This window comes from Coregonus clupeaformis, unplaced genomic scaffold, assembly GCF_020615455.1.
Source record: "Coregonus clupeaformis isolate EN_2021a unplaced genomic scaffold, ASM2061545v1 scaf0009, whole genome shotgun sequence".
In the NCBI taxonomy this organism is placed as follows: Eukaryota; Metazoa; Chordata; class Actinopteri; order Salmoniformes; family Salmonidae; genus Coregonus; species Coregonus clupeaformis.
In genome coordinates, this window is record NW_025533464.1 from 779,280 (window position 1) to 806,893 (window position 27,614).

General features: G+C 43.0%; 3 protein-coding genes across 15 annotated transcripts in view; all 3 read right to left on the reverse strand.

The window, feature by feature from the left end:
• Nucleotides 1-1,199: 1,199 nt before the first annotated feature.
• On the reverse strand, nt 1,200-8,877 carry LOC121575714 (caprin-2). 4 transcript variants are annotated; one of them, XM_045212378.1, is made up of 21 exons: nt 8,681-8,877; nt 7,614-7,863; nt 7,427-7,489; nt 7,237-7,323; nt 6,445-6,674; nt 6,222-6,304; nt 5,934-6,074; nt 5,778-5,818; nt 5,407-5,640; nt 5,222-5,260; nt 5,013-5,141; nt 4,721-4,805; nt 4,573-4,625; nt 4,317-4,445; nt 4,086-4,202; nt 3,824-3,982; nt 3,585-3,711; nt 3,204-3,317; nt 2,815-2,855; nt 2,627-2,693; nt 1,200-2,522 (listed from the first exon to the last, which is right to left on the reverse strand). In XM_045212378.1, the coding sequence occupies exons 2-21, from the start codon at nt 7,848-7,850 to the stop codon at nt 1,954-1,956; spliced, it is 2,745 nt and encodes a 914-aa protein (XP_045068313.1). In that variant the 5' UTR covers nt 7,851-7,863; nt 8,681-8,877; the 3' UTR covers nt 1,200-1,953. The 4 variants fall into 4 exon arrangements, with proteins under 4 accessions (XP_045068313.1, XP_041744937.1, XP_045068312.1 ...); XM_041889003.2 differs by having other exon boundaries at nt 3,141-3,317; XM_045212377.1 differs by having other exon boundaries at nt 3,141-3,317; nt 4,329-4,445; nt 8,681-8,876.
• Nucleotides 8,878-15,795: 6,918 nt separating this feature from the next.
• On the reverse strand, nt 15,796-22,637 carry LOC121574691 (SIN3-HDAC complex-associated factor). 2 transcript variants are annotated; one of them, XM_041887228.2, is made up of 6 exons: nt 22,557-22,637; nt 19,383-19,510; nt 18,627-18,726; nt 18,258-18,375; nt 17,861-18,011; nt 15,796-17,597 (listed from the first exon to the last, which is right to left on the reverse strand). In XM_041887228.2, the coding sequence occupies exons 2-6, from the start codon at nt 19,508-19,510 to the stop codon at nt 17,360-17,362; spliced, it is 735 nt and encodes a 244-aa protein (XP_041743162.2). In that variant the 5' UTR covers nt 22,557-22,637; the 3' UTR covers nt 15,796-17,359. The 2 variants fall into 2 exon arrangements, with proteins under 2 accessions (XP_041743162.2, XP_045068286.1); XM_045212351.1 differs by having other exon boundaries at nt 22,455-22,614.
• A 3,084-nt stretch (nt 22,638-25,721) lies between these two features.
• LOC121575713 (DENN domain-containing protein 5B-like) overlaps nt 25,722-27,614 on the reverse strand; it is a 64,139-nt gene continuing 62,246 nt past the window's right edge. For all 9 annotated transcript variants that reach the window (XM_045212359.1, XM_045212358.1, XM_045212355.1 and 6 more), the window contains 2 exons: nt 27,145-27,319; nt 25,722-26,741 (listed from right to left, as the gene is read on the reverse strand). In XM_045212359.1, coding sequence (XP_045068294.1) covers nt 26,558-26,741; nt 27,145-27,319 — 359 coding nt within the window. In that variant the 3' untranslated portion in view covers nt 25,722-26,557. The remainder of the gene's footprint in view (nt 26,742-27,144; nt 27,320-27,614) is intronic.

Here is a 27,614-nt window from a genome sequence, read left to right on the forward strand (position 1 = left end):
AAGGCGGTAATTACCAGTTGGATGCACTCATGTGCTTTGAACTTGTTGAGAAACGCTGGTTGGCTAATGGCCAACAAGTTGCGTCAACCATAAACTAACAGTAGAGCGATCATGCTAGTAAACAAATTATAGTGTTAAAAAAACATAATAGATTGCATTTTGTTTTGTTACATTTAACTGCCTAAAATGTTAGGTCATTTCCTTAGTCTGGAATGCATCAACGTGTGAGCATGGGAACACAACCAGCATTTGAGATGTACTCTATACACTTTTAAAATGTATTGTAGTGACACAGATATTCTCAAGTAGTTGAAAGTACAACAGAAGTGTGTTAATGTCAAGTTATTCATACCCTCTAAAATGTGATTTAGTATAACAAATACACTACAATGTAATGTACTTCAACACCATATAAATGCACTGAAATAAGACAAGTTTGAAGAATGTCTATTCAAGCACAGATCATCCATTATATTAACCAGATACTCAAGCGGCCGCTCTAACAATGGAAAGACGTTTCTTTAAAAATGGAAGGCGGCAAGATCACGTTGGACCATTCTAGCCAACGAGAGGGCAGATACTTGTGTGAACAGGCACAACTTCAAATTTGACACTCATTGACCACACAAAAACACCTTGCTTGGTGAACGTAAAATAAAAAAGCCACCTGCTACAGAAGACAGATTTTGGGCCCAGTTGTCCCTGTCGCTTGGCCTCTTCCTCTGAAGTACTGAAAGAGTTCACCAAAGCCATTGTACTTTCAGTGTTCATGGGATATGCTAGTGACGTTACACACTTGTGCTGTATTTTATACCATTTGCTAGTATCCCTCTGTCACTAGCCTAAGATTTTACATTAGTTTAACGGCGTAATTACACCTGAAGGAATAGCCAACTACTCTACTTAGTAATATGTTCACTGTAGTTTGTAGGCTGAGGTGCTAATGTAAAGAGTGATATAATTTCACAAAAATCATGCAGAGATGATATGTCCTTTGGAAAAATAAACTAATACACTTGCCTTTCCGCATGGACTATACACTTCAAGAAGATTCAGGTCGTTGAGTAGAACTGTACAGCATCTAAAATGCATTTACTGTATCAATTGAGATAAAATGCCATAGCCTACTGCTGATTAAATGGATGGACCAACCGCTACATACAGAAACAGAAGGCACAACTCTTTTCAACTGCTGATATATTATTTTTTATTTAGGCACATTGAGGAATCACATCTCCATAGACAATATGGCCTTTAGTGTTCAGAATCGGACGCCATACCCCCCACCCAACCATTTTACCCCGATCACCCCACACAGCAAGGCAGTACAGAATGCATTTAAAGTGCTTAGCATTGTCAAGTACAGTCCATTATAATTCATATTTCGCCAACCATACATTACTAGCCATTCAATTAATTTACTCAGTCGTTCATACTGAAAAACAAACAAAAAGCCACCAATTCATAACATTTCATTTAAGGTCTTAGAGATCAGACACATTGTAACTAAAGCGGACCTGCTACTAGAACTACATTGTGACACCCAATACAGCAGCAGTAATGTATAGTAGAGGCAGCTTTTATGGTCAATGTAACAACTACTCGCAATCTAACAGTTTAGTCAGAAATTGGAATGTCGGTCTCTAAGCACCACAACCAAAAATCCCACATTCATGGGTCATGAAAGGTCAAGCCAGCAGGAAGTCTTCCCCTCTGCCCCGGAAGTAGTTACTGGTTGCAATTTACAGGGTAAACAAAAGGGTGATCCTGAAAGGTTTGAACATTGAACACACCCCATACACTCAAGGACTGGGGTTGGCAATGAAGCGAGCACTGGGTGGGTATGCAGTCTGACCACATGAAATGGAAAATATGCATTTCTCCTTTTTAGTGCAAAGCAATATTCTCTCCTCCACCTGTATCCTCCATGTTGGCTCAAGAAGCCACACTAGCTCAGTCCTGGTAGAGCAGGAAGCCAGAGAATGTGCTGTACTTCCAGCTGCTGCCATAGATGGAGCCGCGGTGCAGCCGCAGCCACACCTGGTCTCCCTGGTACAGCTGCAGGATGGAGTGGTTGCTGGCCGTCTCGTGGTCCGGAGCCCCGTCGTTGGCGTACGCAGACACCATCACCTCGTCATTGCGCATCAGGTTGATGTAGAGTGGCACGTTGACCGCCAGCTTGAGGATGTGGAAGAGGAAGACGTAGGTGCCATTGGCTGGGCAGGTGAAACGACCCACATTGGTGTTGAACATTTCCCCCAGGTTGCTGTGGAGCTGGTCAAAGGCGATGGGCTGGTCCAGGGTGCCCGGGGTGTAGTTGGCGGTGCGGGCTGCTGTGAAGGCCACGCGGAGGGGCTGGGGATGCTGGGGGAGCGGGTACATGGGTACGTGCATCAGGGTGTGGGGGGCATGGGGGGTGAGGTCCATGCCCAAACCATGCAGCGAGTCGCCGTGGGCAGAGTCTACCAGGGAGTAGTTGCCCTCCCGGTCTGGGCTGCTCACCTGGGATGAGTCACTCCAACCTATTGCAGAGGACCAATCAAAAGCCAGTTAAGTAAGCCACCAAAATACCCAACCAATCAGAGATTTGATTTTGTGTCAAGCCAGAAGAATGAAGTGAACTTACCACTATTATTGTGCCTTTGTCCTGCATTGCCTCCACCGCGCCTGTAGCCATGCTGGTAGCCAGTCTCCTAATGGTGAAGAACACACCATTAGACAAGACAAAACCTCTAAACCTTTCACTTCAGCAATCTATACTAATGTACATACAATATCTGATAGTGCACACAGATGTGGGAAGCAGTGTCTTACCCGAGCGCCGAACAGGTGAGCCTGGGGGATGAAGCTTCCTCCTGGGGAGCGCAGACCAGCCCGAAACCCGTCAAACCCAAGGGGAAGGGGACAGATAAAATTGGGTTGTGATGTCTAACTCAAAACCTTGTAATATTATGATCATGTCATGTGGAAACTGTTGGGAGGCAAGGGAATGGAGTTTACTTGATCCAATCCATTAAGGTTTAGAAGCTCATTCTGAATCAGTAGGAGACATGCATCAGCAGAACAAGATAGGATAGAGGGAAAGGATGAAGGATAGGATGGAGGGATGGATGGGAGAAGAGAAGTAAGAGGATAAATACCTCTGTGCCCACCAGAAGAGCGAAAGTAGGAGTGTGCCAGCCCCTTGCCACCACGTGCAATACCTCTAACAGATCCTCTGTAGTATGATTGGCCAGAACGGCCCATGGTGCCACCTGATTGGCTAGGGGACAGGAAGATCTGCCCACCACTACCCACCAGACATTCAGACTGGTTCACTGCCCAAGGGAGAGAAATAAGAGTAGACTTGGTTGTATTCATTAGGAAGAAAACAGACAAACAAGGGGTGTATTCATTAAGTCTTGCAATGGAAACTGTTTACCATTTAAGAACCAAACGGGGAGGGACCCAACTGAATTTGTCCAATTGAAACTCTTGTTTCCTGCGTAATGGATACACCCCTGGATTTGTCTAATAAACTAATCTTTGTTTTACGTTGCAAACGTTTTCTATTGACTGCCCTAATGAATACAACTCTGGCATACCCGACTGTAGGTGTTCGTCCTCCGGGGAAGCAAACTCCGGTGGGGTCTGAGTGCTGGTGGTGGAATAGGGGATTATATCGGATTTAAAGTCTCCAGTCGGAAGTAAGGGGACGTTCACCTTGAATACCTTCAGAGACAAAACAGACCCAAGGCTCACACTAAAACGTCTCTTATGGGTATTCAGACTAAAGCCTGTTGCCTATTCTATGAGCACGTTAAGTGTGGTAGGGTAGACTTACCGAATGCATGGTCTGGAAGGGAACAGGGGGAGCCATGGTGAGTGTACGTCTGCTGGGAGGGGTAGAAAAGGGCTGCCCCTGGGTGGAGGTTGGGGTTGAGGTACAAGGAGGCACCACCCCGTTACAGGGGGACTGCTTCCCAGATTCAGAGATGGGAGTCTGGGTACAGTGAGGGAACACCGTCAGGGGAGACAAACAAAATCAGAATACTATGCACTTTAGGCTTGCCAATCCTACATGGTCAGGGAAAGAGTTGTTTTACCCGAGCAGAGGTCTTCTCGTCCAGGGTGATTGAGATGGAGGACTCCCTACGGTAGAGGGGAGGAGCTGGAGGAGAGGGGCAGGCAGTCTCACTCTCAGACAGCAGCAGACATGGATCCTGGAGAGGACAACCATTGTGCTTTATAAAAAGCTTCATAACAATTGTGGATCTAAAATAAAAAAATGTCATTGTTTTAAATGGGTCTCATTTAACAGACAGGGGAGTTCTTAAAATGGTTATTACGTGAGCCAGGTCCTCTGTAGTTAGGTCCAGGTCACAGCTCTCTAGACAACCGCTGTCTCCATTGGTCAGACTGGGTTTGTCATCAACAGGGAGGAGTTTAGAAGGCAATGGAGTGGACTGGAGACAGGAAAAAAATATTTATCTTAAAATACTTACTCCAACAGTCATAAGCTTAAACAGAGCCCTGGTCAAAATTAGTGCACTAGAATAGGGTGCCATTTCACACTTCTTCTCCAGATCTTACATGCAGTGTTTTGGGGAGAAGGTCCACTGGGCTTCTCCTTGAATCGCTCTGTACTGTTGAGAATAAGAGGTTAAAAAAAACATATGTTAAGTGTTCTGTTCATCTAGAAGTCAGACAATTAAATACCAACTTTGTTGTGGTAGGCTACCGAGTGGAGAGGGGGATCCAGAGACACGACGGCCCAGTCTAAGATGGCTGTTAGTGGGTGATCCTTCTCCATCCAGAAGAGAATCCTGGAAACAGGGGAATAATCCAGGATTGTATTTATTTGGCACCCAACAAAAGAAGACTTAAACAGGGAGGGACTACCTGGACTTAACCAATAAGAAACGTTTATTTTTGTTTTCTGCGCAGTGTGCCGTGGTAAACCCGACCCAGGTGGAACATTGGAAATGATCCATGGCTTTTCAACTGGAAATGACCTCTGAGCAGTACTGTACCTGCATGAAGCTGAAGGAGCCTCTGATCTTGGTCATCAGGTCCTCCAGCTGCTGCTTGCGCAGGATGGGGTCCTTGGGCAAGGAAGACTGGGAGTTGAACACCTCCACAGGGGTGTCCACACGAGGTGCCTGTTAGAAATTAGAATATGATGGAGTAATATGGACAGGTCCATCAAACCTAAGAGACGCAAGGATAAGAGTCTACTCACAGCTGTGGCGTCCCGCTCCCTTTTGGACTTTGCTCTTCTCTGAGGAAACAGAGTCATTGAGTTGTATGATTGATCTGAAGTAAGATCAGCTAGCCCAATCCCAGTGTTAACCTTGGCCATTAGACATCACAACTAGTCTCAAATTCCAACTGCCCTGAGAGTTCAGGTATAAGAGAATATCTCACCTGTTTGGGTTCGCCATTTTGTTTCTTGGTAGTAACTGGCACTTTGGAGATTAACACAGCCGCCCCTCTCCATGGTTTCTGGATTACAGGCTGAGTGGAGTCCGACTCCATATCCCATGAGTCCGGTGGCTCCTGTTCCTTCATGGCCTGGAACTTGGTCTTCCAGTTCTGATTAATGGGAGTGTCTCGACACCCATTGGGGTCTGTGTCAGGCAGGTAGTGTCTGTTAAGAAACTGGCATCACCCACAGACTATCAGCACAACAGTACGATATCCACAGCGCATTCAGGTAAATAGCTTAAGGAGAACACTGGTTGAACGTTGAAGTAGTGGCACCAAACTTCCAGGAAATGCATGTTAGTGGTTCTTACCTCTCTGCTAGGCACGTCTTTTTTGTTTGACTTCATCAGGGCTGCAAGGCAAAATAATATCCAGCTAAATTACAAAATGTTGTATACATTAATTGTTCTATACCCAGCCTGATAAGTAGCTTTTGAATAAGAATAGTTGCACTGTTGTAGAGTTACCAGAGAGGCTGGCTGTTTGAGAGACAGTCTTCTTGGTCATCGGAACCTCTACTTCCTTGGGACTCTTGCTCGGAGGTGGCGGTACACAATCAAAGTACCCACAATCCATCAGCTTAGCCAATTTAGCCTTCAAGACCTTGTCTGCAAACATTCAAATGCATGCATTTTAAACATGGCAGCTAAAGTAGTTCATCAAATGGCAGATCAAGTTGAGGATACCAGTCATAGTAAATGGAGTATTTGTGCAGGTGTTTAAAAAGGTACAGGACAGGTAGTGTTTAAACTCACAGGTGGTGCCGGCTACTGGTTTATTTTTTCCCTCCAGCAGGTCCAGGTAGACCAGGGCTGCGCTCTCCATCTGCTCCTCCAAACTGGGACACAGTAGAGGGGGATCAGACTAGTCTTCAAATCAACACAGACGTATGGGAGTGTGTTTCATTGTAACTTATGCTGTTGTCCCTCAAGTCCAACAGAATGTGTGTGTGTGGTGCGCACATCTATTCCCCAGTACCTCACATTCTTGTCCCTCTTCACCCCCAGTAGTTCAGCGAGCTCAAGCAGGCTCTGTAGCTCTGCAACCTGGAGGTTGCGGGCGGAGATGAGGTCCTTCCTGATGTGCTCGTGCTGCAGCAGGGTCTGCAGGAGGAACTTAACCTGCAGCACTACGCACAGCCTCCTCCTCTCTACCTCCAGCTTGGCCATCTGCTCCTTCTTCACCGCCTTCTTCTGGGCCTTTAGCAGCTAAAGGGGGGTGGTTAGATGGATTCTACGAACCAATCCCAAACCTACTCCTACACCTAGGCCTGATCACTAGACCAGTCTGGATGGGTGTAAGTTAAAGTCCATTATGTTGTCTTGCAAAAATGCAAGATGATTAATCATGAATCTGGACAAACAAGTGATCTGTTGACCAGCAAATAGGTCTAGATTACTGACACCATATCAGGCCATGCACTTAGACATAGAAGTAGGGAAAGTGAAACCTAACCATTAAAGCAATCAAGGTATTTGAGCAGCAGAATAGAACAGCAGTGTGCTAATTCCCAACTCAGCTTTGCAATGGGCTAAAGCCTCAAGTGTACAATCCATTGACAAGAGGCTGGATTCCAATCCAATACATCACACCCTTTCTGCCCTCATGAACCTATTCTCAGACGCTTGAAATGAATGGCGAAGTGCTATTCTGACTATGCATAAGAAACTACGCCTGGTCTACCAAAATAAATGCATGCGGAGCTGCTCTACCCATCCCCATATACACACACCAGCATTATGATAAGCAATGGCAAACAGAGATCCTTACGTCTTGTGTTAGGCCACCCAGGGTCTTGTGCAGCTCCTGGGCAAACTGTAGGTTGTGAATCACTTCATCATACTTCTCCACTGCATCCTGACACACATACAAATAGTTTAAAAGACAAGGCAACATCTCAATCCTCTGGTAGAAATAAATGTACTGCTTTTATTACCACAATTGGAAATCCTGTTCTTACTATCTGGTCTTGATTGAGTGATTCCCCATGTTTCAAACGCTTCCTGTAGTCTTCCAATTTAATCTGTGGATACAAACACTTACAATGTCTTTATTTTATGGTGACATGCAGGAAACCCTGAAAGGGGTGGTAATATCTCCATCCACTTAAACACCCACCAAACCACTAATCTTGTCATCCATCCTACCTTCTTTTTCTCCAGGTTGCGGATCTTGTGCTTGAGGCAGATGAGGCCGTCCTCGATGTAACTCTCGTAGCCCTGGTAGATGGTGGTGGAGGCTGCCAGGGCCAGCTGGAGAGGACTCAGCCCACCAGGGGAGCCCATCTTGGGGCTACCTGCCTTAGGGCTCCCCTGCCTCCCCTTCTCGGAGCACGCAGGTGAAGGAGAGACATCCCGGGCTGGGGATGGAGACAGCTGCACCATGTTCAGATCCTCGCTGGAGGGGGTTCAAGACAGAACAGGTAATTGTCATGACTGGTGTCCATAGGATAAAAATGTTGGCCATGAAATGTGTGATCTTCTTGCATCCTCACGATCAAATGTGGCTTTAAAAAAATGGGCCAATTTAATTTCTAGTAGGAAGGCTGTCCCTCCCCCCATTATACTTTCCTATTAGGAGTTTCCATAAATGTGCTAATGTTCCAATAACTCGATAGCCTCAACCGCCACTGGGTGATTGCCAAACCCGTGATAGTGCATTTTTGTCCATTGCACAGCCGGTGTGATTACGTATGTTGTTGATGGATTTTAATTAGAGAATCGTGAAACAGCAGATAGAAATCTCATAGCACGCGACAACGTTACAAACAAATCGTTAAAACAATGGTTATTATTTTAAATGGATTCCAAAACACATACCCAACGTGTGCGCATTTTGTGTCGCAGACAGGATTCATCTCGTGCTTAAAGTTGCGTATTTTGTAAAATGTTGTATGGGAATCGTCAAGTATGGATGTTCATTTTATGGAATCTTTTAAAACCCTTCCATCTTAATCGGTACCACAATCTTCAGACCCCGACATGCCCGCTGCCAGCATCTTTTCTTCAAAAGCCTACTCTCTGCAGAACAGACTCCCCAAACATCCCAAACCAAAATTCCAAGAATGCACAGCAACTCGAATACTGCATTTCTTAAACCATCATTATACAACTAGTATGCAGTTCTTGAAAAATCTGTAAACATTAGAAATTGAAAACCCATGTCATCATCCTTGACAAAAACAAGTGGCACGTTTAGAAAACAGCTGACTAACCTCGTGGCTGGTTGTGTGTGCTGAAAATGCTGTTGCTGCAAATCCCGAATCCAGGCGCTTGCTATCCAAACACAAAATAAAGTACCGGTAGCCCTCTCCAACCCGACCAAACAGTGATGTTAGTTTATAGAGGGAAACGCGTGCGAACTCGTACCTTTATATAGGCCTACCTTTCTATGCCCAAACATTGAGGGAGCTCGATTAGGCCTAATTGCACCGGGCTATGGCCCGTGACATGAATGGGCAAAAGCGGGAGGGAGGAGGGACCTCCTCAAACTGCACGCACAGTAATCTGTACCGCTCGGTGATGTTGTCAACAAGGCAGCATACATCGTTCAGAAACATTTTTATTTTCCATAAAATATATGTTCGAATTTTCAAGTTAGTTTTAATTGGAAAGGCAGATAAAGCCTTTTTATCAAACGCTTTTGTGCAGCAACAAAAACATATTTTACTTTTGCATGTGAAAATTTAGAATCCGGCTCATTAAGTCTACTCCACCTGCTTAAACTACATCACTTTTATTTTGAGCCCACTTCGCTGTCGGCCAAAATGGGGGTCCTGGCTCACGCCTGGGAGGCAGTCTGGTTCCAAAAACGAACGTAATCAAACCCGGTACACCGGGGCAGGTCCGGGGCATTAATCGAATTCCCTAATTGGGAGGGCTGGGGCGCAGAAAATGGACGTGACGTCATATAGCACCTGCTTTACACGCGCATCCACCTCCAACACCCCAGTTTAGGGCCGGGCGGTAAATTGTATAAACTGTATATATTTATTTAACGATATACCTAGTGGGCTACACCAGTAAATTCATCCCCGGACCGGTTTGGATTTTTACAATTTTAATGTTTAGTTTGTTAAATGTCATAATTGAGTAATGAAACTAGAACAACTGTAACAGAACTTGCCAGCACAACCAAAGACACGTTATAGTCTATAGCTCAGTGTTGGGACCATTGGCATTATTGGGACAGCTTCCGAAGCGGGAGAAAAGGACTAGAAATCGGTTCAAAATAAGAACTACCATTGAATCCAGAAAACATAGTGTCACAGAGGAAAATCAAAAAAATACCTGGATTCTGACGAAATAGAGGCATATAAAGACAAAAGAAATGTGTAAATAACACGAGTGCATGAAGTGAAGAAAATGAAGGACTACAAGGAAATGCTGGAATTGAACAAATAACTTTAGTTCTAATCTACAGTGAAGCTACAAAGATGATTTTGATTCCTATGAAAAGTTAATAGGATGCTTCAGTCAGTTTTGTCTTATTTTTTGTTGACGTTTAGAAGAGTATAAAGCAATCCGTTTTAAAGCCAATTTCTTGTCATTCTGAACAATGTTTTCATGTTTTATGAAGTGTTCATACAGTGCCTTCAGAAAGTATTCAACCCCCTTGACTTATTCCAAATTGTGTTTCAGCCTGAATTCAAAATTGATTAAATACTAATCTCATCCAACACATCTTTTTAGAAATTTTAGCACATTTATTGAAAATGAAATATCTCATTTAAATAAGTATTTCACACCCCTGAGTCAATACATGTTAGAATCACCTTTGGCAGTGATTACAGCTGTCTTTCTGGTTAAGCCTAAGAGCTTTTCACACCTGGATTGTACAATATTTGCACATTATTCTTTTTTTTTTTTTTTTTTTTTTTTTAAATTGTCCAGCTCTGTCAAGTTGATCATTGCTAGACAGCCATTTCCAAATCTTGCAGATTTAAGTCAAAACTGTAACTATGCCACTCCGGAACATTCAACATCATCTTGGTAAGCAACTCGTATATTTGGCCTGTTTTTTTATTCTGTACAGGCTTCCTTCTTTTCACTCTGTCATTTAGGTTAATTAGTATTGCGGAGTAACTACAATGTTGATTCATCCTCAGTTGCTGATCAGTCATTTAGCATTTTAGTCATTTAGCAGACGCTCTTATCCAGAGTACCTTACAGCCATTTAACTGTTTTAAAATCACCATTTGCCTCACATTGAAATCCCTGAACTCTCCTGCAACTGAGTTAGGAAGGACGCCTGTATCTTTGTAGTGACTGGGTATTGATCCATCATCCAACGTGTAATTAATAACTTCACCATGCTCAAAGGGATATTCAATGTCTGCTTGTTTTATTTGTACCCATCTACCAATAGGTGCCCTTCTTTGTGAGACATTGGAAAACCTCTGGTCTTTGTGGTTGAATCTGTGTTTGAAATGTACTGCTCGACTGAGGGACCTTACAGATAATTGTATGTGTGGGGTACAGAGATAAGGTAGTCATAAAAAAATTAATGTTAAACAATATTGCACAGAGTCCTTGTATACTAAACAAAAATAAACACAACATGCAACAATTTCAAAGATTTTACTGAGTTACAGTTCATAAAGGAAATCAGGCCCTAATTTATGGATTTCACATGACTGGGCAGGGCTGCAGCCATGGGTGGGCCTTGGAGGCCATAGGTCCACCCACTTGGCAGCCAGGCCCAGCCAATCAGACTGAGGTTTTCCCCACAAAGGGGATTTATTGTAGACAGAAATACTCCTCAGCACCCCCCCACAGACAAAGAAGCCAGATGTGGAGGTGCTGGGCTGGCGGGGTTAACAGTGGTCTGCAGTTGAGGCCGGTATGAAATACTACAAAGTTATCTAAAACGACGTTGGAGGCAGCTTACGGTAGAGAAATGAACATGACATTCTCTGGCAATAGCTCTGGTGGACAATTCTGCAGTAAGCATTCCAATTGCACACTCCCTCAACTTGAGACATCTGTGGCATTGTGATGTGACAAAACTGCCCATTTTAAAGTGTCCTTTTATCACCAGCACAAGGTGTACCTGTGTAATGATCATACGGTTTAATCAGCTTCTTGACATGCCACAGGTGGATGGATTATCTTGCTAAGGAGAAATGCTCACTAACAGGGATGTGAACAAATTTGTACACATGAGAAAAATAAGCTTTTTGTGCATATTGAAAATGTGTTTCTTAATTTACAGTCATGAAACATGGGAACACTTTACATGTTGAATGTATATTTGTTCAGTGTAACTTAAGCACATCTTTACTACTGAACTTATGTAAGCTTGCCAAAAAAGACATTTCAGCTTTTCATTTGTAAAATCTCTGAAAACATTATTCCACTTTGACATGGGGTATTGTGTGTAGGCCAGTGACTCAATTTAATCAATTTTAAAGTTGGGCTGTAACAAAGATGTGGAACAAGTCAAGGGGTGCGAATACTTTGACAGCACCGTATCTAGGGACCCCAACCCCCCAAAAAATATTGGGTTATAGCCCCCCACGTTGCGCTACAGCCTTCATTTTATCACCTAAATAGTACTATATTTCACACAAATCAAGTCCATTCAAAATAACAGTACACAACCTTAATTAGACACCAATTTAAGATTTCCACAGCTATATTTCCATAAAACTAGACATGACGTTGACAGACTGAGGCTACTGCAGTCCAAAGAAAAAATAAAGACAAACACCTACACAGACATTGTCAAATACATGCATATTAAGTAGCCTAGTATTAAAACACATTCTTAATGCGGCCCTCAAGTCAAACACTTTAGTCAGTCTGTAAAACTGAGAGTAGCCACCACCTTTCCTAGGTACTTAACTGTTGCTTGGGCAATTTCACTCTGACAGGTCAAGTTGGCAGACTTAAATCGTTCAAACAGACTCCTAATGTTCTGAAAGCACTCTGGCCAGGTGGCACTAAATACTACCACATCATCCAAATATGCCTCTGCATTTTCCAGAACACGTAGAACAATGTGAATAAGCCTTTGAAACTACCACTCAGGGGTTGGCCAGAAACATCTGTGGAGGCACAGTAGAAAAGAGTCAACCTAAGGCTGGTGAAGCATAAAAAAACAAAATTAAAACACATCACTTAAGTGCATATGACATTTGATTACCATTAACTAAATGGCTATAGAGACTAGCCTACATTATGAAGACTGGATTTCACACAATACATCATTATTCAAATAGTTTTATGACCAGAAAGAACATGGTTTGTTTGAGGATGGATGACAGATGGTTTTACTATAAAACAGAAACTGTCAAAACAGGGCATCTTCACGTGGGCAGTAAAGGAAATCTACTTGAACTGAAAGATTCTACATGCTTGCTAAAATGCTACACAATTAGCAGCAATCAGTATTAATCACTCAAGCCGTAGCAATAATACAGGCTTTAAATATGGCCTCCAATTAGAACTCTTAGTTAAAAACATTGTAGTTAAATACAAACAATATATACATTTGGGCTACACACCACACTCATTACTTACTTTCTATACAAGCATCTTTAGGACTCTGTTGAACTGGTTTAGTTGGTGGAAAGGAGCTTAATGAATGCAGGTGTGCACCCTTTATACTAGGAATGGCCCCGCCTCTTTCCAGGTGGTCGTTATTGGGTTTTTGATTACGCCTTATGAGCCCTACCCCAAATCACCACCAAGGGCTGCACACTCCTTTATAATACAGTATGATAGTAATATTCTGTCTCTAATGTAGACCGTCTGGTTCAGACAGTATAGTTGAAGTACAATCATTGTACAAGTCATCTTTATATGGCATTATAGTTTACGTTATACTTTTTAGCCCTACTATTGTGTCCTCTGATTTAAAAGGGATAAAGCCTAAAAAAGGTTCATGGCTTTTGTGTAAAGATACATTTATGTCAAAACAATTAGGCATATTCCAGAGATTGAGAAGAAAGAGACTGATGCTCAAAGGCAAACTACATTTATTGAACAAGTTAAAATTACAATGTGTATAAAAATACAAAATTTGCTTTGAGAAATAATTGGGACTTTCCTAGACAGATAAATAACAGTGCAAATCTACCACATGCGAGTAGCACTAACACAGATAAAAGACAAGCACATTCTACAGCCATATAAGAGGTCTCAGGAGAATAACACCCAGTTTGTTTACATAAACAAATACAAATCTATGAATAATAGTATAGTTTTGATACAATCCATATCACAGTATATGGCAACATTTTACATAATAATTAAAGTGAATTGAATAGTATTGGCCCCCTGAACTTTAATAGAACATAAGGTTATGGCAGTTACAGGAAAAGGTAATACAATAGTCAACAATATCAGAAAAATTATACAAACGGATAAAAAAATAAATTAACAGGGAGAGCTGGACAATGACCACTTTCCCTAACATTCAATCAAACCTGAAGATTAGAGGAATCTAAAGGAACATTAACTTTAGAGTCCATGTCTGATGCCTTTATACATAAATACGGTTGCGTAGTAAAGCTTTGATCAAATCATGGTGACCATCTGTATGTTGAAATAGCTGCCATCATACACTGAGTGTACAAAACATTAGGAATGCCTTCCTTTTTCCTCATAACAGCCTCGTGGACTCTACAAGGCATCGAAAGCGGTCCACAGGGATGCTGGCCCATGTTGACGCCAATGCTTCCCACAGTTGTGTTAAGTTGGCTGGATGTCCTTTGGGTGGTGGACCATTCTTGAAACACACGGGAAACTGTTGAGCGTGAAAAGTCCAGCAGCGTTGCAGTTCTTGACACACTCAAACCAGTGCGCCTGGCACCTACTACCATATCCCATTCAAAGGCACTTATATATTTTGTCTTGCCCATTCACCCTCTGAATGGTACACCAACACAATCCATTTCTCAATTGTATCAAAGCTTAAAAAGCCTTATTTTAACCTGTCTCCTCCCCTTCATCTACATTGATTTAAGTGGATTTAAGTGACATCAATAAGGGATCATAGCTTTCACCTGGTCAGTCTGTCATGGAAAGGGCAATGTTTTGTACAGTAATTAAGCTTGAGGCCCTGGGTCTGAACCCCGCCCTGTGCAACTGGGTCCTGGACTTCCTGACGGGCCGCCTCCAGGTGGTGAAGGTAGGAAACACCTCCACTTTGCTGATCCTCAACACTGGGGCCCCACAAGGGTGCGTGCTCAGCCCCCTCCTGTACTCCCTGTTCACCCATGAATGCGTGGCCAAGCACGCCTCCAACTCAATCATCAAGTTTGCAGACAACACAACAGTAGTAGGCTTGATTACCAACAATGACGAGACAGCCTACAGGGAGGAGGAGAGGGCTCTGGGAGTGTGGTGCCAGGAAAATAACCTCTCACTCAAACGTCAACAAAAAACAAATGAGATGATCGTGGACTTCAGGAAACAGCAGAGGGAACACCCCCCTATCCACAGACTGGACCGCAGTGGAGAAGATGGAACGCTTCAAGTTCCTCGGCGTGCACAACACTGACAAACTGAAACGGTCCACCCACACAGACAGTGTGGTGAAGGCGGCGCAGCAGCACCTCTTCAACCTCAGGAGGCTGAAGAAATGTGGCTTGGCACCTAAAACCCTCAAACTTTCACAGATGTACAATCCTGTCAGGCTGTATCACCGCCTGGTATGGCAACTGCACCACCCGCAACTGCAGGGCTCTCCAGAGGGTGGTGCGGTCTGCCCAACGCATCACCGGGCGCAAACTACCAGCCCTCCAGGACACCTACAGCACCCGATGTCACAGGAAGACCAAAAAGATCATCAAGGACGACAACCACCAGAGCCACTGCCTGTTCACCCCGCTATCATCCAGAAGGCAAGGTCAGTACAGGTGCATCAAAGCTGGAACCGAGAGACTGAAAAACAGCTTCTATCTCAAGGCCATCACACTGTTAAATAGCCTTCACAAGCACATTAGAGGCTGCTGCCTATACACCCAGATTAGAAATCACTGGCCACTTTAATAAATGGAACACTAGTCACTTTAATGTTTACATAGCTTGCATTATTCATCTCATATATATTTACTGTATCTTAGTCTATGCCGCTCTGACATTGCTCATCCATATATTTATATATTCTTAATTTCATTGCTTTACTTAGATTTGCGTGTATGTTGTGAAATTGTTAGATATTACTGCACTGTCGGAGCTAGAAACACAAGCATTTCGCTACACCCGCAGTAACATCTGCTAAACACGTGTGACCAATAACATTTGATTTGAAATACAGGCTCTAGTCTATTTCACTGACATGTAGAATAAAATGCTAAGAAATAAATGTCTGTTTCCAAAATGCTTACCATGGTTTAAGAACATTTAAATTCTATGAACAAATAGTGAATAGACAGGAGGTATAGAACAAGGAAACACATTTCTTGAAATAAAAGTGAAGACAGAAGTAACCTACATGGGAGACGGAGGGGGTTTCTAGATTAACATCACATCGGACTGACAATTGTATAGAACCACCCTCAATATCCATGACAGTCTTGGGACATATATAATACTAAGAACTAAATGTTTGACCTATTCATTATGTTGTAGTCTTTTCCATTTTTAATCATTTATATACAAAAATATATTCATAGCTGTACAGCATTTTGCGCCAAACAGAGGAAAAGTGACAGACACAAATAGTGTTGTAATTTCACCCAAGGTCACCATGCAACAGATTTGTACAACCAAGTCCCTAAAGGCTTCAAACTTAAAGCACAACACCAAATTAAAGGGCATCAAAACTCTCAATAGGAGAAAACCAGGCCTAGTTCCATTTAGCGCCATAGCCCCTTCCCAGATAGCCTGAACCCTGTTAGTGTTCACAGAACTGAAAGGAATAAAGCGTCTACTCTACCGTCACCTTCAGATATGATATTCTAAGGGGCTAGGGAACTAAATGGAACTGTTCCGTAGACTGAGATCGGAAGTGCTCAAAAAGTGCTGCTCCAAGGTCAGTTTGTGGGTTTTAGCTTATATTGGTTCAGGTGAGGATTGGCGATCGAGAGCGCTGCTTCGAGGTCAGTGCTTGATGGCACGCTACAGGCTCCCTCAAACCTTTGAATGTGCTTTGTACGTACATCCAAAGACCTACTCCTATGACAAGAAATGTAACAATATCACTGGCCTTACATATTTACAATCTCAAATATTAAATGTAGACTGGGAAAAAAGCATCAATATAACTGAGTACACCAGGTGCACAATCATGGCTGGATATGACATTGGTAAAGGGACACAACCAAAGAATAAGGCTCTGATCATATTCTTTAAAAATGCATAATTTCTTCCCACACCTCTGACATAAATTTGGCAAATTACATTTTCTACAGCTTTACCCTTACAATGTTAGGCATCCCATCAGTGACAATGTTGAGTAAGGGAAGGACAAGCAAAATAAAAGGAGAGCATGCATCCTTTTAGAAAGTGACCAAAGCCTGTGTGTGTATAGTACAGGACAGGTGAAGGCAAAGTGTTAGAAGGCTGTTCTCTAGCCTAATGGATATGGCTCTATCCTACTAGAAAAGGTACAGTTCCAGTGGTCTCCATTTCTCATGCAGCTTTTGTGGATCCAGCATTTCATATTGAAAACAAATTGTGAATATTCACAATCTCATAGCACTCAGGGAGAGGGGGGGGGGCAAGAGTCCATAATCGTTAGTAGATCTAAAAGAACAAACCTCACCGCATCCTGGTACAGAACACAACATTTGATAAGTAGTCTAGCTGCTCTTGAATATAAAGCAATCCCAGAAGACCGTCTTGAGAGTGCTCCAGGACGTCATAAAATACCCACGGTCTCCATCTGACTTCTGTAGAGTGCAATGTCATTTCTCTGTGTCCATCTGTGTGACATTACGACATCAAATTCCCACTGTTCCTCCCCCTCGCACCTCCTCGTGGTCTTTGACCTGGGGGAGCAGGGGGTTGTTCGGTGGCGCGGGGCTCATCAGGTTCTCTCTGCTCACCTGTGCTTCCTCCTCTCCTTCCTCTTTTGGCTCGTGCTGTCGTTTCTTTTGACAGCAGGGCTTGTAGAGGTGGGGGACTAAGAGTACCTCTCCGAAGCGTCCCTTGTAGATGATGCCACAGCACACCTTCTGCCTAAAACCCACAGAGGACGGTCAAGACAGCAAAGCACTATAGTGAGAGGGAACCAAAGCAAACAAATGTACGATGAAGGAGGATTAAATAGGGCTATGGAGTTAATGGGGAAATGCAGCGTCTGAACCCAAACTGGTAGAGTATAACCTGGGTTGTATTCATTTGGGCACACCGTAGCAAGGCATTATGCAACAGAAAACAAGTGTTTCTCATTGGACAAGTTCAGGTAGTTCCTCATTAGATTCCACCAGACTGGCAATTACCTTTTCCAGTAGGTGAGGTCCAGGAAAGAGAAGACTGGCGAGTGGACGGCACCTGGTGAGAGTTCCACGTCCGAGCACTCGTCTGATTGGTTGCTGTAGCTGGGAGAATGGGCGGGGGAGGCACTGGAGGTTGTGCTGTGGGCATCAGAGTCTGTGGGGGCGGGGTGGAGCACAATCAATCAGAAACTCATTCATAACATAGCAGGCATGGTTCAGATAAACATCAATCATATTTATTTTTGGAATAGTCAACAAATATCAATCAAGGTCTCTTGTTTCACAGCCTTTTAGGCAGGACAAATAATGGAGAGAAGAGTTGTGATACATCTACTTTTTAAACCCCAAAGTTTCCACTGCATAAGGCAGCGTAGCAGAGCACAGAGTATCAGCTGCTTACTGCGTCTCTTGAGCTCCTTCTGCACTCGGCTGATCTGGCTTGGCCTGGCTCTCCTCTTCATCTTCTTGGACCTCACTGTTGTCTTCCAGCTTGACCCTGAACCTTTAGCATCAACAACCTGTGACACAGGAGAGAGGGGGTGAGTGACAGCTGGATGGATGTCTGTTTCCAAGGTAACTGCATGAATGTATAGTATGGCCTATAGGGCAGCAAACAGGGTGTACTGCATCTAAGGAGAAGCAGTTATTATACGCCTACCATTATATCAGTCCCCCCCTTGTAATAGAGAGTTGTCTTAAGACATATATGAAATACTGAGAGTAGATGGGAGTAGGATCGGGAGGATGGATGGAGTCTGAGAGTCCTTACATGATTCCAGTTCTTTATGGATCCAGCTGGGAGTTTCTTCCACCTTTTCACCAGGAGAACACAGGCATTACAGATCTCCCCAAAACGCACCTCACTCAGCCTGCAGGGACAAATTATAGGGGCGAGAGAATGAGGATTTGAGTTGTATAAGGAGAAAGGTGTGAGTGATGACAGCCTTGAAGCTCAGTGTGTGGTTATTATTATCCCTGCTCCAGTCAGTGGGAGTCGGTCAGAGCTATTTTCTGCCAGAAAAGCTTCTCCTGCTGACTCGCATCACTGGTTACCATAGCAATGGACCGACGCATACTGGCCCGGCCAATAGCTGAGAGGCAGAGTGACAAGGTGAAGACGTGTTCACTCTAAAAACACTTTCAATTTTGGTTTCATACAAAAAAAAAATATTTAATGAGATGAAAATGGAAATGTGTCCTAGTTTGATAAATTAGTATTTTACCCATGGAGTTTAAGTTATTGCATTGGGAGTTAACAAAACTTTTTCCAAAACGGAATGAATATCTAGTTGCATTACAGCCACGCACTCAGTCACTCTATAACAGGGGTAGCATAGTCATGAGAATGAGCATTGACAAATTGTAAAAAAAAATATGATTACTTTATTGTCCAAATCTGACAGAAAGTCTAAAGGCCTCAGACCTCTACCCCCGGAGTTGAGCTGCAGAGGGAGGCTGAGAGCTGGACCTACCCAGGGTCTGAGCGCCTGGGCTGAGACAGTGTAAAGAGGAGTGGTCCACTCACCCAAAGCAGCTGTGAAAGTCCCGCTCGTAGCGCTTGCTGTCGGTGAAGCGGGAGCTCGAGGACTTGGCCCGGCAGATACAGCAGCCGTCTAGGCTCCGGTACATCTTGGGCTTGTGGAAGCCAAACATCTGGGACACACAGGATGGGGGAATGAAGCAATGATAGCTTACACTCACATAGATATGTTTATGTAAAATATATGGATATGATATGTAATCTGGCCAGGGTTATGGATTAAAATGACATCTATTTCTTGGGGAGGATAGCCTATCACAGATTCGACAGTATACAGGTAGGGTGACTATTCAAAAGTTCACTGTTCATAGGAGTTTACTGTCCCTGAACCATCAGTTTACAACAGCATGGAATAACAGTGTTCATAATTTACGCACATGGCCGTAACTACATACGAGTCCACAGAGGTCCGGACCTCTGTCATTTATAATTTGAAAAAAGGCCATTTTAAAACCGTCCCGCGACTCCTGTCTACAGAGCCCTCAAACAAACAAAATCAACTCTTGAAGAATGAGTGCACAACTGGTAAATAGTTTCTTATAGATATGTCAGTCAGGTGGCTAGCTGCCGGCAGAGACTTCTATTGCAGTAACGTTGAAGTGTTCTGGCTAGAATTACTAAGCCAGCAAGAAGGATGAAGTAAGAAGCTAACGTTAAACGGAGCCTACCTCAGCAGGAGCAAAAAATAAGCTACTATGTTCTCATAACTTTGCTTTACAGAGAGTAGGCTACTGAGAGAGAGTGATGTGGTGCTCAGTGGTGATGCAGGAGGAAGCAGAGCGAGAACTGAAGCACTCAGAGAGGTTAGTACAGTGGTTCCCAAACTTGGGGTCAAGGCCTTATGTGGGGTGGTACCCTGATAAAATCTGTACTAATTAAAGTAGGAACTTTAAAAAATATATGATGTTTTAATGTGAACATCTTCCCATTTATGCCTACATTAAAATCCAAGCAAAACAGTTCTATAAAATGTAATACGTTTTAATTTCAAAACTACAGTGCGAATCATTTATCATATTTCCCCCCTGAACTTTACAGATAATAGGCTATGTGTTTGTAGATTGACTGAGGTGTATGAAGCTACAGCAGCCAAGTTGATAATGGCCGGTGTCATTTTTGCTGTTCCCCAACTAGCATTTTAAAGTTTGTTTATTGTATAGAAAAGCACTAAATGAGCTTCAACTTGTTTTGAAAGTTTAACCTAATTTACTAACCCCATCAGGGCCTCACTAAAACTAAAGCCCTGTTCATGCATTACTATGAACATAATACACAGTCATAGGCCTGCATCACACAATGCTGTGGAGGCAAGCCCCCTTCATGCTTGCTTGCCTGGCCCAGAGTTCCAGACAGAGCGAGAGAACTAGGTTATCATCCGTCACCACGTCAATGAGACAGGAACAGGACAGCCTGGCCATAATCGCGACGCTGTTATGCAACCGCAGTGCTGAAGCAACGAAAAGCCATGTGGTCCCGACTCCCTATAGCAGGGATGCGGGTATGTGGTAGCATCCATGTGATGCTCGATTGTCAGTGAATTTTTTTTTAGTGGTCATAGATCCGATTATGATGGGAAAAAACGACCGATTTAAAGTGATAAAAGGGAGTTGATACATCTTGATTGAGGCTTTTTTTGTTTTATCATGCCAATGATGTAAAAATTGTAAACTAAACGCGGTGAATTTAATACCTATAAGGAAAAAAATATTAAACTGTAAAAGCCACGAATGTCGTCAACAGGACTTGTCATCTTTAGCGGCACAAACGATTGTATAATACCCGCTCTGACATAGGCCTATAGCCTAAATCAAATATGGCAACATGCTTCAAAGGGATGCAGGCGGGGTGGCATGGTGCCGACTGTACACTGTTTGCGACAATTACTACGATCAAAATAACTGCTTTGAATTGTTTTCTTCATCAATAATTAGATAAAATGTAACAACCACTGCATTGTCGATCGGGTTTTAGAATAACATTCTTTAAAAAAAGACTCCCATGCGTCAAGAATGTACATTGATCGTCACCGCCCACCGAGAAAGCATGGTCCCCTCTGGTTCCCCTGCATCATCCATATTCAGACTATTTAACCACCTTACGAGTACAAATGCTGCTTCAACCAGTTCGTAAAACCACCCAAAAACAATAACTACTAGATACAAAGTGTCACTTAACACCGTGCTGCTATATTGCATCTTTCTCCATGACTAGGTCTTTGTTTTCCGAATTATTCTGCATCAGTGCGCAGTGGGAAGGTTCCAAACCCATGGCCGGACTGTAAACACATGCACGTTCAGAGAAGCTGGTTGCTACCTACTTTTAGGAAGTGTATTAATATAAGTTAATTATTAAACGGATAGAAGACCTGAACAGTCCATGCATGCAAACAAGTTACAGGGTTGAACAAAATTGAAAGGAGACCAGTGGCATGTTTGGCGCAGAGCCACACACCCACCTACCACTCACAAACGACACCCAAAGTATTTTACTCAGATTGGAATTGTAATTTGATAAAATAAAAAAAGGTTAAATCACAACGAAATTGTTAACTCGTAGTCAAGTCTTCTAGCCTACACTATTGAATGTTTTGTTGATGCGACGGTATGGTGTCTCTTGAAAACGAAACCAGCCTAGTCTACATAACATCAATAAGTTATTTGAAAAAAAACATTCCATATAAACTATTTTAAAACAGTGTAGGTTAGAATGGTTGCGTTGATGCACAGAAACAAACATTTGTAGGACTCTCGTCCTGATCAAAGACTGAGCATTTGTCGTCACCGGACACCAAATGCCAAGCAGAAGAAGAAAGGAGCGCGCATATTAACAACACGAATACCATTTTCAGTGTTTGTCATTCGCTGACAAACACTGAAATAAACATTAGTTAACGCATCAAAAATTTTAACAATTTATGATAAGGAAATATGGTTAGAATGGCCTTTTCGAGATATTTTACCGTGTTAAATAGCCTACATCCTCGAATAACTTCAGAGCATAGTGTGAAGATAGAATTGTCTGTCTGCTTGTCTATTTCAAACAAAGTAATGTCCTTACCTTGATTTATAGTCAATAATGAATGAGTTGTAAAGGTGATAAAAGACGCCGTTGGTAGGCTATTTAAACTCATGTAACAATGAATACACCGTTAACACGCACCGGGTTCGAATGTTGCCGTTTTCCTTGCGTGTCTGGGGGAAAATCTCAATTGTATTTCCTCGCGTCCTCTCTCCTCGACTCCTTTTCAAAACCCATTGGAGGAAAATGTCGGAGGGGTGAGACCTCTGACTTTCTCATCCAATGGGTTTTGAGAAGGAAGCGAGGAGAGGAGAGAGGACGCGAGGAGTGTACAATCGAGATTATCTCTGGGAGTATTATAAATGTTTACGCATGCGCGGTTGGCCACGCCACCATTTTCTGATTTTCTTCAATCAAATCAATTTACATATGGAGCTGACGTTTTGACTGCGTCTGCATTCTATTTTCCATATAAGGAGGGGAATTACGCGGGAAATGGGGGGTGGAACCAGTTGCAATCTGTGCGCTGTGAATCGAAGAAAGGAGGCGTGACTACTCCAAAAATACAGTGGCAGCATGTCAGTAGGTAGGCTACGTGTGGTACGAGGAGCATAGTAGATCGTTTTAACAGACAATTTAGACTATTATTTTAAAATAAATAGTAATAATGCAATAAACAGAAAATGAAAATGTTATTCTGCTAGAAAATTGTCGTAAAATAACAGGATGTACCATGTATGTAATACGATTTGTTTTGGTAGTGCATCAGGAATCAGAAGTAGCTCAAATAGTAAAACTTCATATTGTTTACCATTGAATTCTCATGAGAATCATATGTCATCGCCAACCATAGAGGTGATCTCAGTATCACAATGGACATGTATTTTACCTGAGGACTGGACACACCTTCCAACCCATCAACATACTGTATATATATATTTTATGTTGTATTTTTGACTTTGTTTTGTTTACCCCATATGTAACTCTGTGTTTTTGTTTTTTATCGCACTGCTTTGCTTTATCTTGGCCAGCTCGCAGTTGTAAATGAGAACTTGTTCTCAACTGGTTTACCTGGTTAAATAAAGGTGAAATAAAAATAAAAAAAATACACAGGAAACAGTTTTACATATTGAGCATGTTTTTAATGAAGTGCATCATAAATATCAAAACAGAACAGTGATCATTGACTCTTACACCGACATAGGACTCCATTCATTTCATGATCTCCTCCCACTGGACATACAGTTTACACATGCACTTGTGGGAAAGGAAAGGTTCAGTAGTAGCATTGCCTACCTAGTAATATTAGGACAGATATTCCACTCAGTGGGGGACAGCGTTTGTCACACAGGTTTATGTAACAAAGACAGAAGTACAGTACAGGACTACTGAATGAGTCTAGCTGTAGTGGTGTGTTAGAAGAAAGTACACAGTGGAGTAGCAGAGTACACCGCATGCAGTAGCACTTTAGGGGACGTAAAGAGGGACCCTATTCTCTCTACACTAGACCTTCTTTACTTTTCTCACAGTTATGCACTAAACACCTATACTTAGTCGATCATCCCCCTATGTTTGTGGCTTCTCACACATACAGGTAGATAGGTTTTTTTATTGTTGGAATCCATAATACACAAGTGGACTCACACCCTTAAATCAGACAGTTGGAACCTAGTAGCAGGACCAAACTGAATGTTACAGAAGGAAAGTCACATGGATCAACATACAAAATCTAATTTCCAGATATTTCACAGGTGGCTCTTTGCACCTGTCGCAAACAGTGTCTCAACAAAGTTTCTTGATTACTACCACAGTTTATAAGAATAAATACATCAAATCAGGATATTAAAAACAAATGCTCTGTCCTTTTATGAGTTAATACTGGAAAAACGAACCACAAGTACTGTGGTTGAAACACTGAGTTAAAAGTGTGATTCGGAATTTGTCAATTGTTTTCCCTTTTGGTTGGGTTCAAATCTACTGTCTGGTCATAGCTACCCTAACTTTAGTCAAATGCATTTTGATCACCCTTTTTACTGCACATGCTTAAACGCCATATTTACACCTGTTGTTACAGAAATTTAAAGAACATGTTCATCAAGGATTGATTTAAAAAGTGGCAACAGATCTATTTATATTGAAAAATACAACCAGTTAGAAATACTCCCAGAAGGAGTTAATACTCACCAGAAAATAACCACTTATCATTGGAAGGTTTGAGGCATTTATGATAAATACATAATTAGGGGTTGCATGTTTAGGTTCTTATTGCAATTGTTTTATATTCCAGTGTATTTCACATGTGTCACATTGAATTAGGGGCTGGAACATTTCAATACCACACAAAGTAATGCTTTTCAAGATTAGGAAACTGTTCTGAAGTGTCCATTTGAGATCAACAATCACACAGATCACACACACACACAAGAACTGTGCATGACAGAAACCAGGATGAAATTGAATACATTGACCATTACGATTTCTAATATAAAAAGAACATTAGGAGAGCACACATACACTGAGTGTACAAAACACTTTCCATGACAGACTGACCAGGTGAATCCAGATGAAAGCTATGATGTCACTTGTTAAATCCACTTCAAATCAGTGTAGATGAAGGGCAGGAGACAGGTTAAATAATGATTTTCAAGCCTTGAGACAATTGAGACATGGATTGTGTATGTGTGCCATTCAGAGGGTGAATGGGCGAGACAAAATATTTAAGTGCCTTTGAACGGGGTATGGGAGTAGGTGCCAGGCGCATCGGTTTGTGTCAAGAACTGCAACGCTGCTGGGTTTTTCACGCTCAACAGTATCCCGTGTGTCTCAAAAATGGTCCACCACCCAAAGGACATTCAGCCAACTTGTCACAACTGTGGGAAGCATAGGAGTCAACATGGGCCAGCATCCATGTGGAACACTTGACACCTTGTTGAGTCCATGCCTTGACGAATTCAGGCTGTTCTGAGGGAAAAAGGGGGAGGTGCCCTGAATCTCAATATTAGGAAGGTGTTCTTAATGTTTTGTACACTCTGTACATACACACACACGCACACACACAGTTTGAAATAGGGTCAGGTCAATGCCTGTAATTTGGTTGGAATGTCCATGCAATCCTAGAAAAGCCCCTGTCCCCCTAGGAAAGACCTCTCCAATCCAGCACAGTGGTTGTGTCCACCAAGATTTTACATTTATATTTACATTTATGTCATTTAGCAGACGCTCTTATCCAGAGTGACTTACAGGAGCAATTAGGGTTAAGTGCCTTGCTTAAGGGCACATCGACAGATTTTTCACCTAGTCGGCTCGGGGATTAGAACCAGCGACCTTTCGGTTACTGGCACAACGCTCTTACCCACTAAGCTACCTGCCGCCCCAATCACAAAACAGAGCAAAGGTCCAGTCCAACACAGTAGGTGTGTCTGGAATGTGTCAAAAAGCTGCATTGCACACAACTCAGTGTAGTGCTGAAAGCAGATGAGTCCCGTTTTCCTTGACCATTGTTGTCCAAATGATGAAGTTTTACCCACATATATTCCCAGTGCAGAGACTATGGTGAGGCAGCAGGAGCAAACAGTCACTTTCTGTTTTGGTTTCCTTTTTCCTGGCCTACTATGACCCACAGGCATGCTTGCTAATGCTAACACTAGCTGAAGTTGGAGCAGGATCCAGCAGACACAGAGAGATAGAACACAGGCAAAGATAGGATCTCCATCACACAGGCTAAAAGTGTCCATTGAAGAGCTACCTACAGTGGGCTACACACATCTAGCACATGTGGGAACATCCACAGGTTTTCTTTAAAAACAGTCCCTTCTTATTAAATGTCAAAAAGGATATTTTTCAAAACCACAAGCTAGGTAATAATAATACTGCATCATCACTCATCAACGATCCAAAGCCCAAGCTTCTGCTCTGCAGCAGTGGAATCGATTGCTTTGGTAGCGAACCGTCTCTTGTCTTTTTATAAAGTCCTCAGTCTTCACTTCCTACTTCCTGCCTAAAAGGGGACTTTTCCCAGAGCGAATCAGCTGAAGCAGGCCGCGACGATGGCGACAGTGAAAGGGCAAAAGGGAACAGAGCAAGGGGTTGTGGATAATGTAGTCCTGGGCTGGGTGGTTTCCCAGCAGGCTGTGTCGTAGTGGTTAAAGGTCGATACCCTTGATGAGCGAGGCCTCCAGAGTGATGGGGAAGTCATGGAGGGTCTGCAGGACAGCGATGAGAGCGTTGACCATGGTGCGGTCCCGCAGCAGAGCAGACTCCTCATACATTCGCTGGATCACTGGACACTCCACCAACAGAGGGAGCCACTGAATCAGCAGACGATCTCTGCAGAGAGAGGGAGAGAGAGAGAGGGAGGAGACAATTAGTACTATGTTTTCTAAACAGTTGGTTCAATGTCACCAATGAGACTTTTCAGAAGTGTGATGTTGATTCCCAATACAGCCCTCTGGATGCTTTGTGCCAATAACAACTTGAAATCAGCTTTCGTAACCTCAATCCTGGGCTTTACCATTGTGAGCCACACAACAATACTGACCCTAGGCCAGTTTCTTGGGTCTCAATATCACCAGAAGGGCCAGATGCAGCCCCATGCATCTGTCTCCGTGTGTCTGAAGTAACTCGAGGGGATGTATGCACCCCAATAACTAATGGACCCATGTATGTACCCATGTACAGCTCAGTTCCGCAGCCCCATCTCGGTCTCACTGTGTGTGAGTGGCGCCCTCACCTGGCTCCGAGGCAGACGAGCAGCTGGAACTTGCCGTCCTTGCCAATGTTCCTGGGCGAGGAGTTGATGGCACTGACATAGCGACAGAGATAAACACAGGTCAGGCCCAGGGGCTCAGCCGTCTCCTGCATGTCCCCCATCTGGTCCGCTGACTCCATGTAAGCCACCGCCTTCTCTGTAGGGGGGAGAGGAGGAGATATGTTAGGGAGGTGGGGGCAGAGGAGGAGAAGAGGAAGAGGGGAGGGGACGTGGAGGTAGGGTCTACTGTAGATGCACTTTGTAACAACTGCTAAAAATAGCTTTTATAAATACATTTGATTGGTCGAGCTACAGCTAAAAGAGTATGGTCTAGTCTACAGGGGTTCACTCTTTTTCTCCCTCTATTATATTTGAACCTTTGATCTCTGCAAGTAAAGTGCTCTATGGAAACCATCATCTCCTCATATCCTTAACATTCATATCAGTGAAAA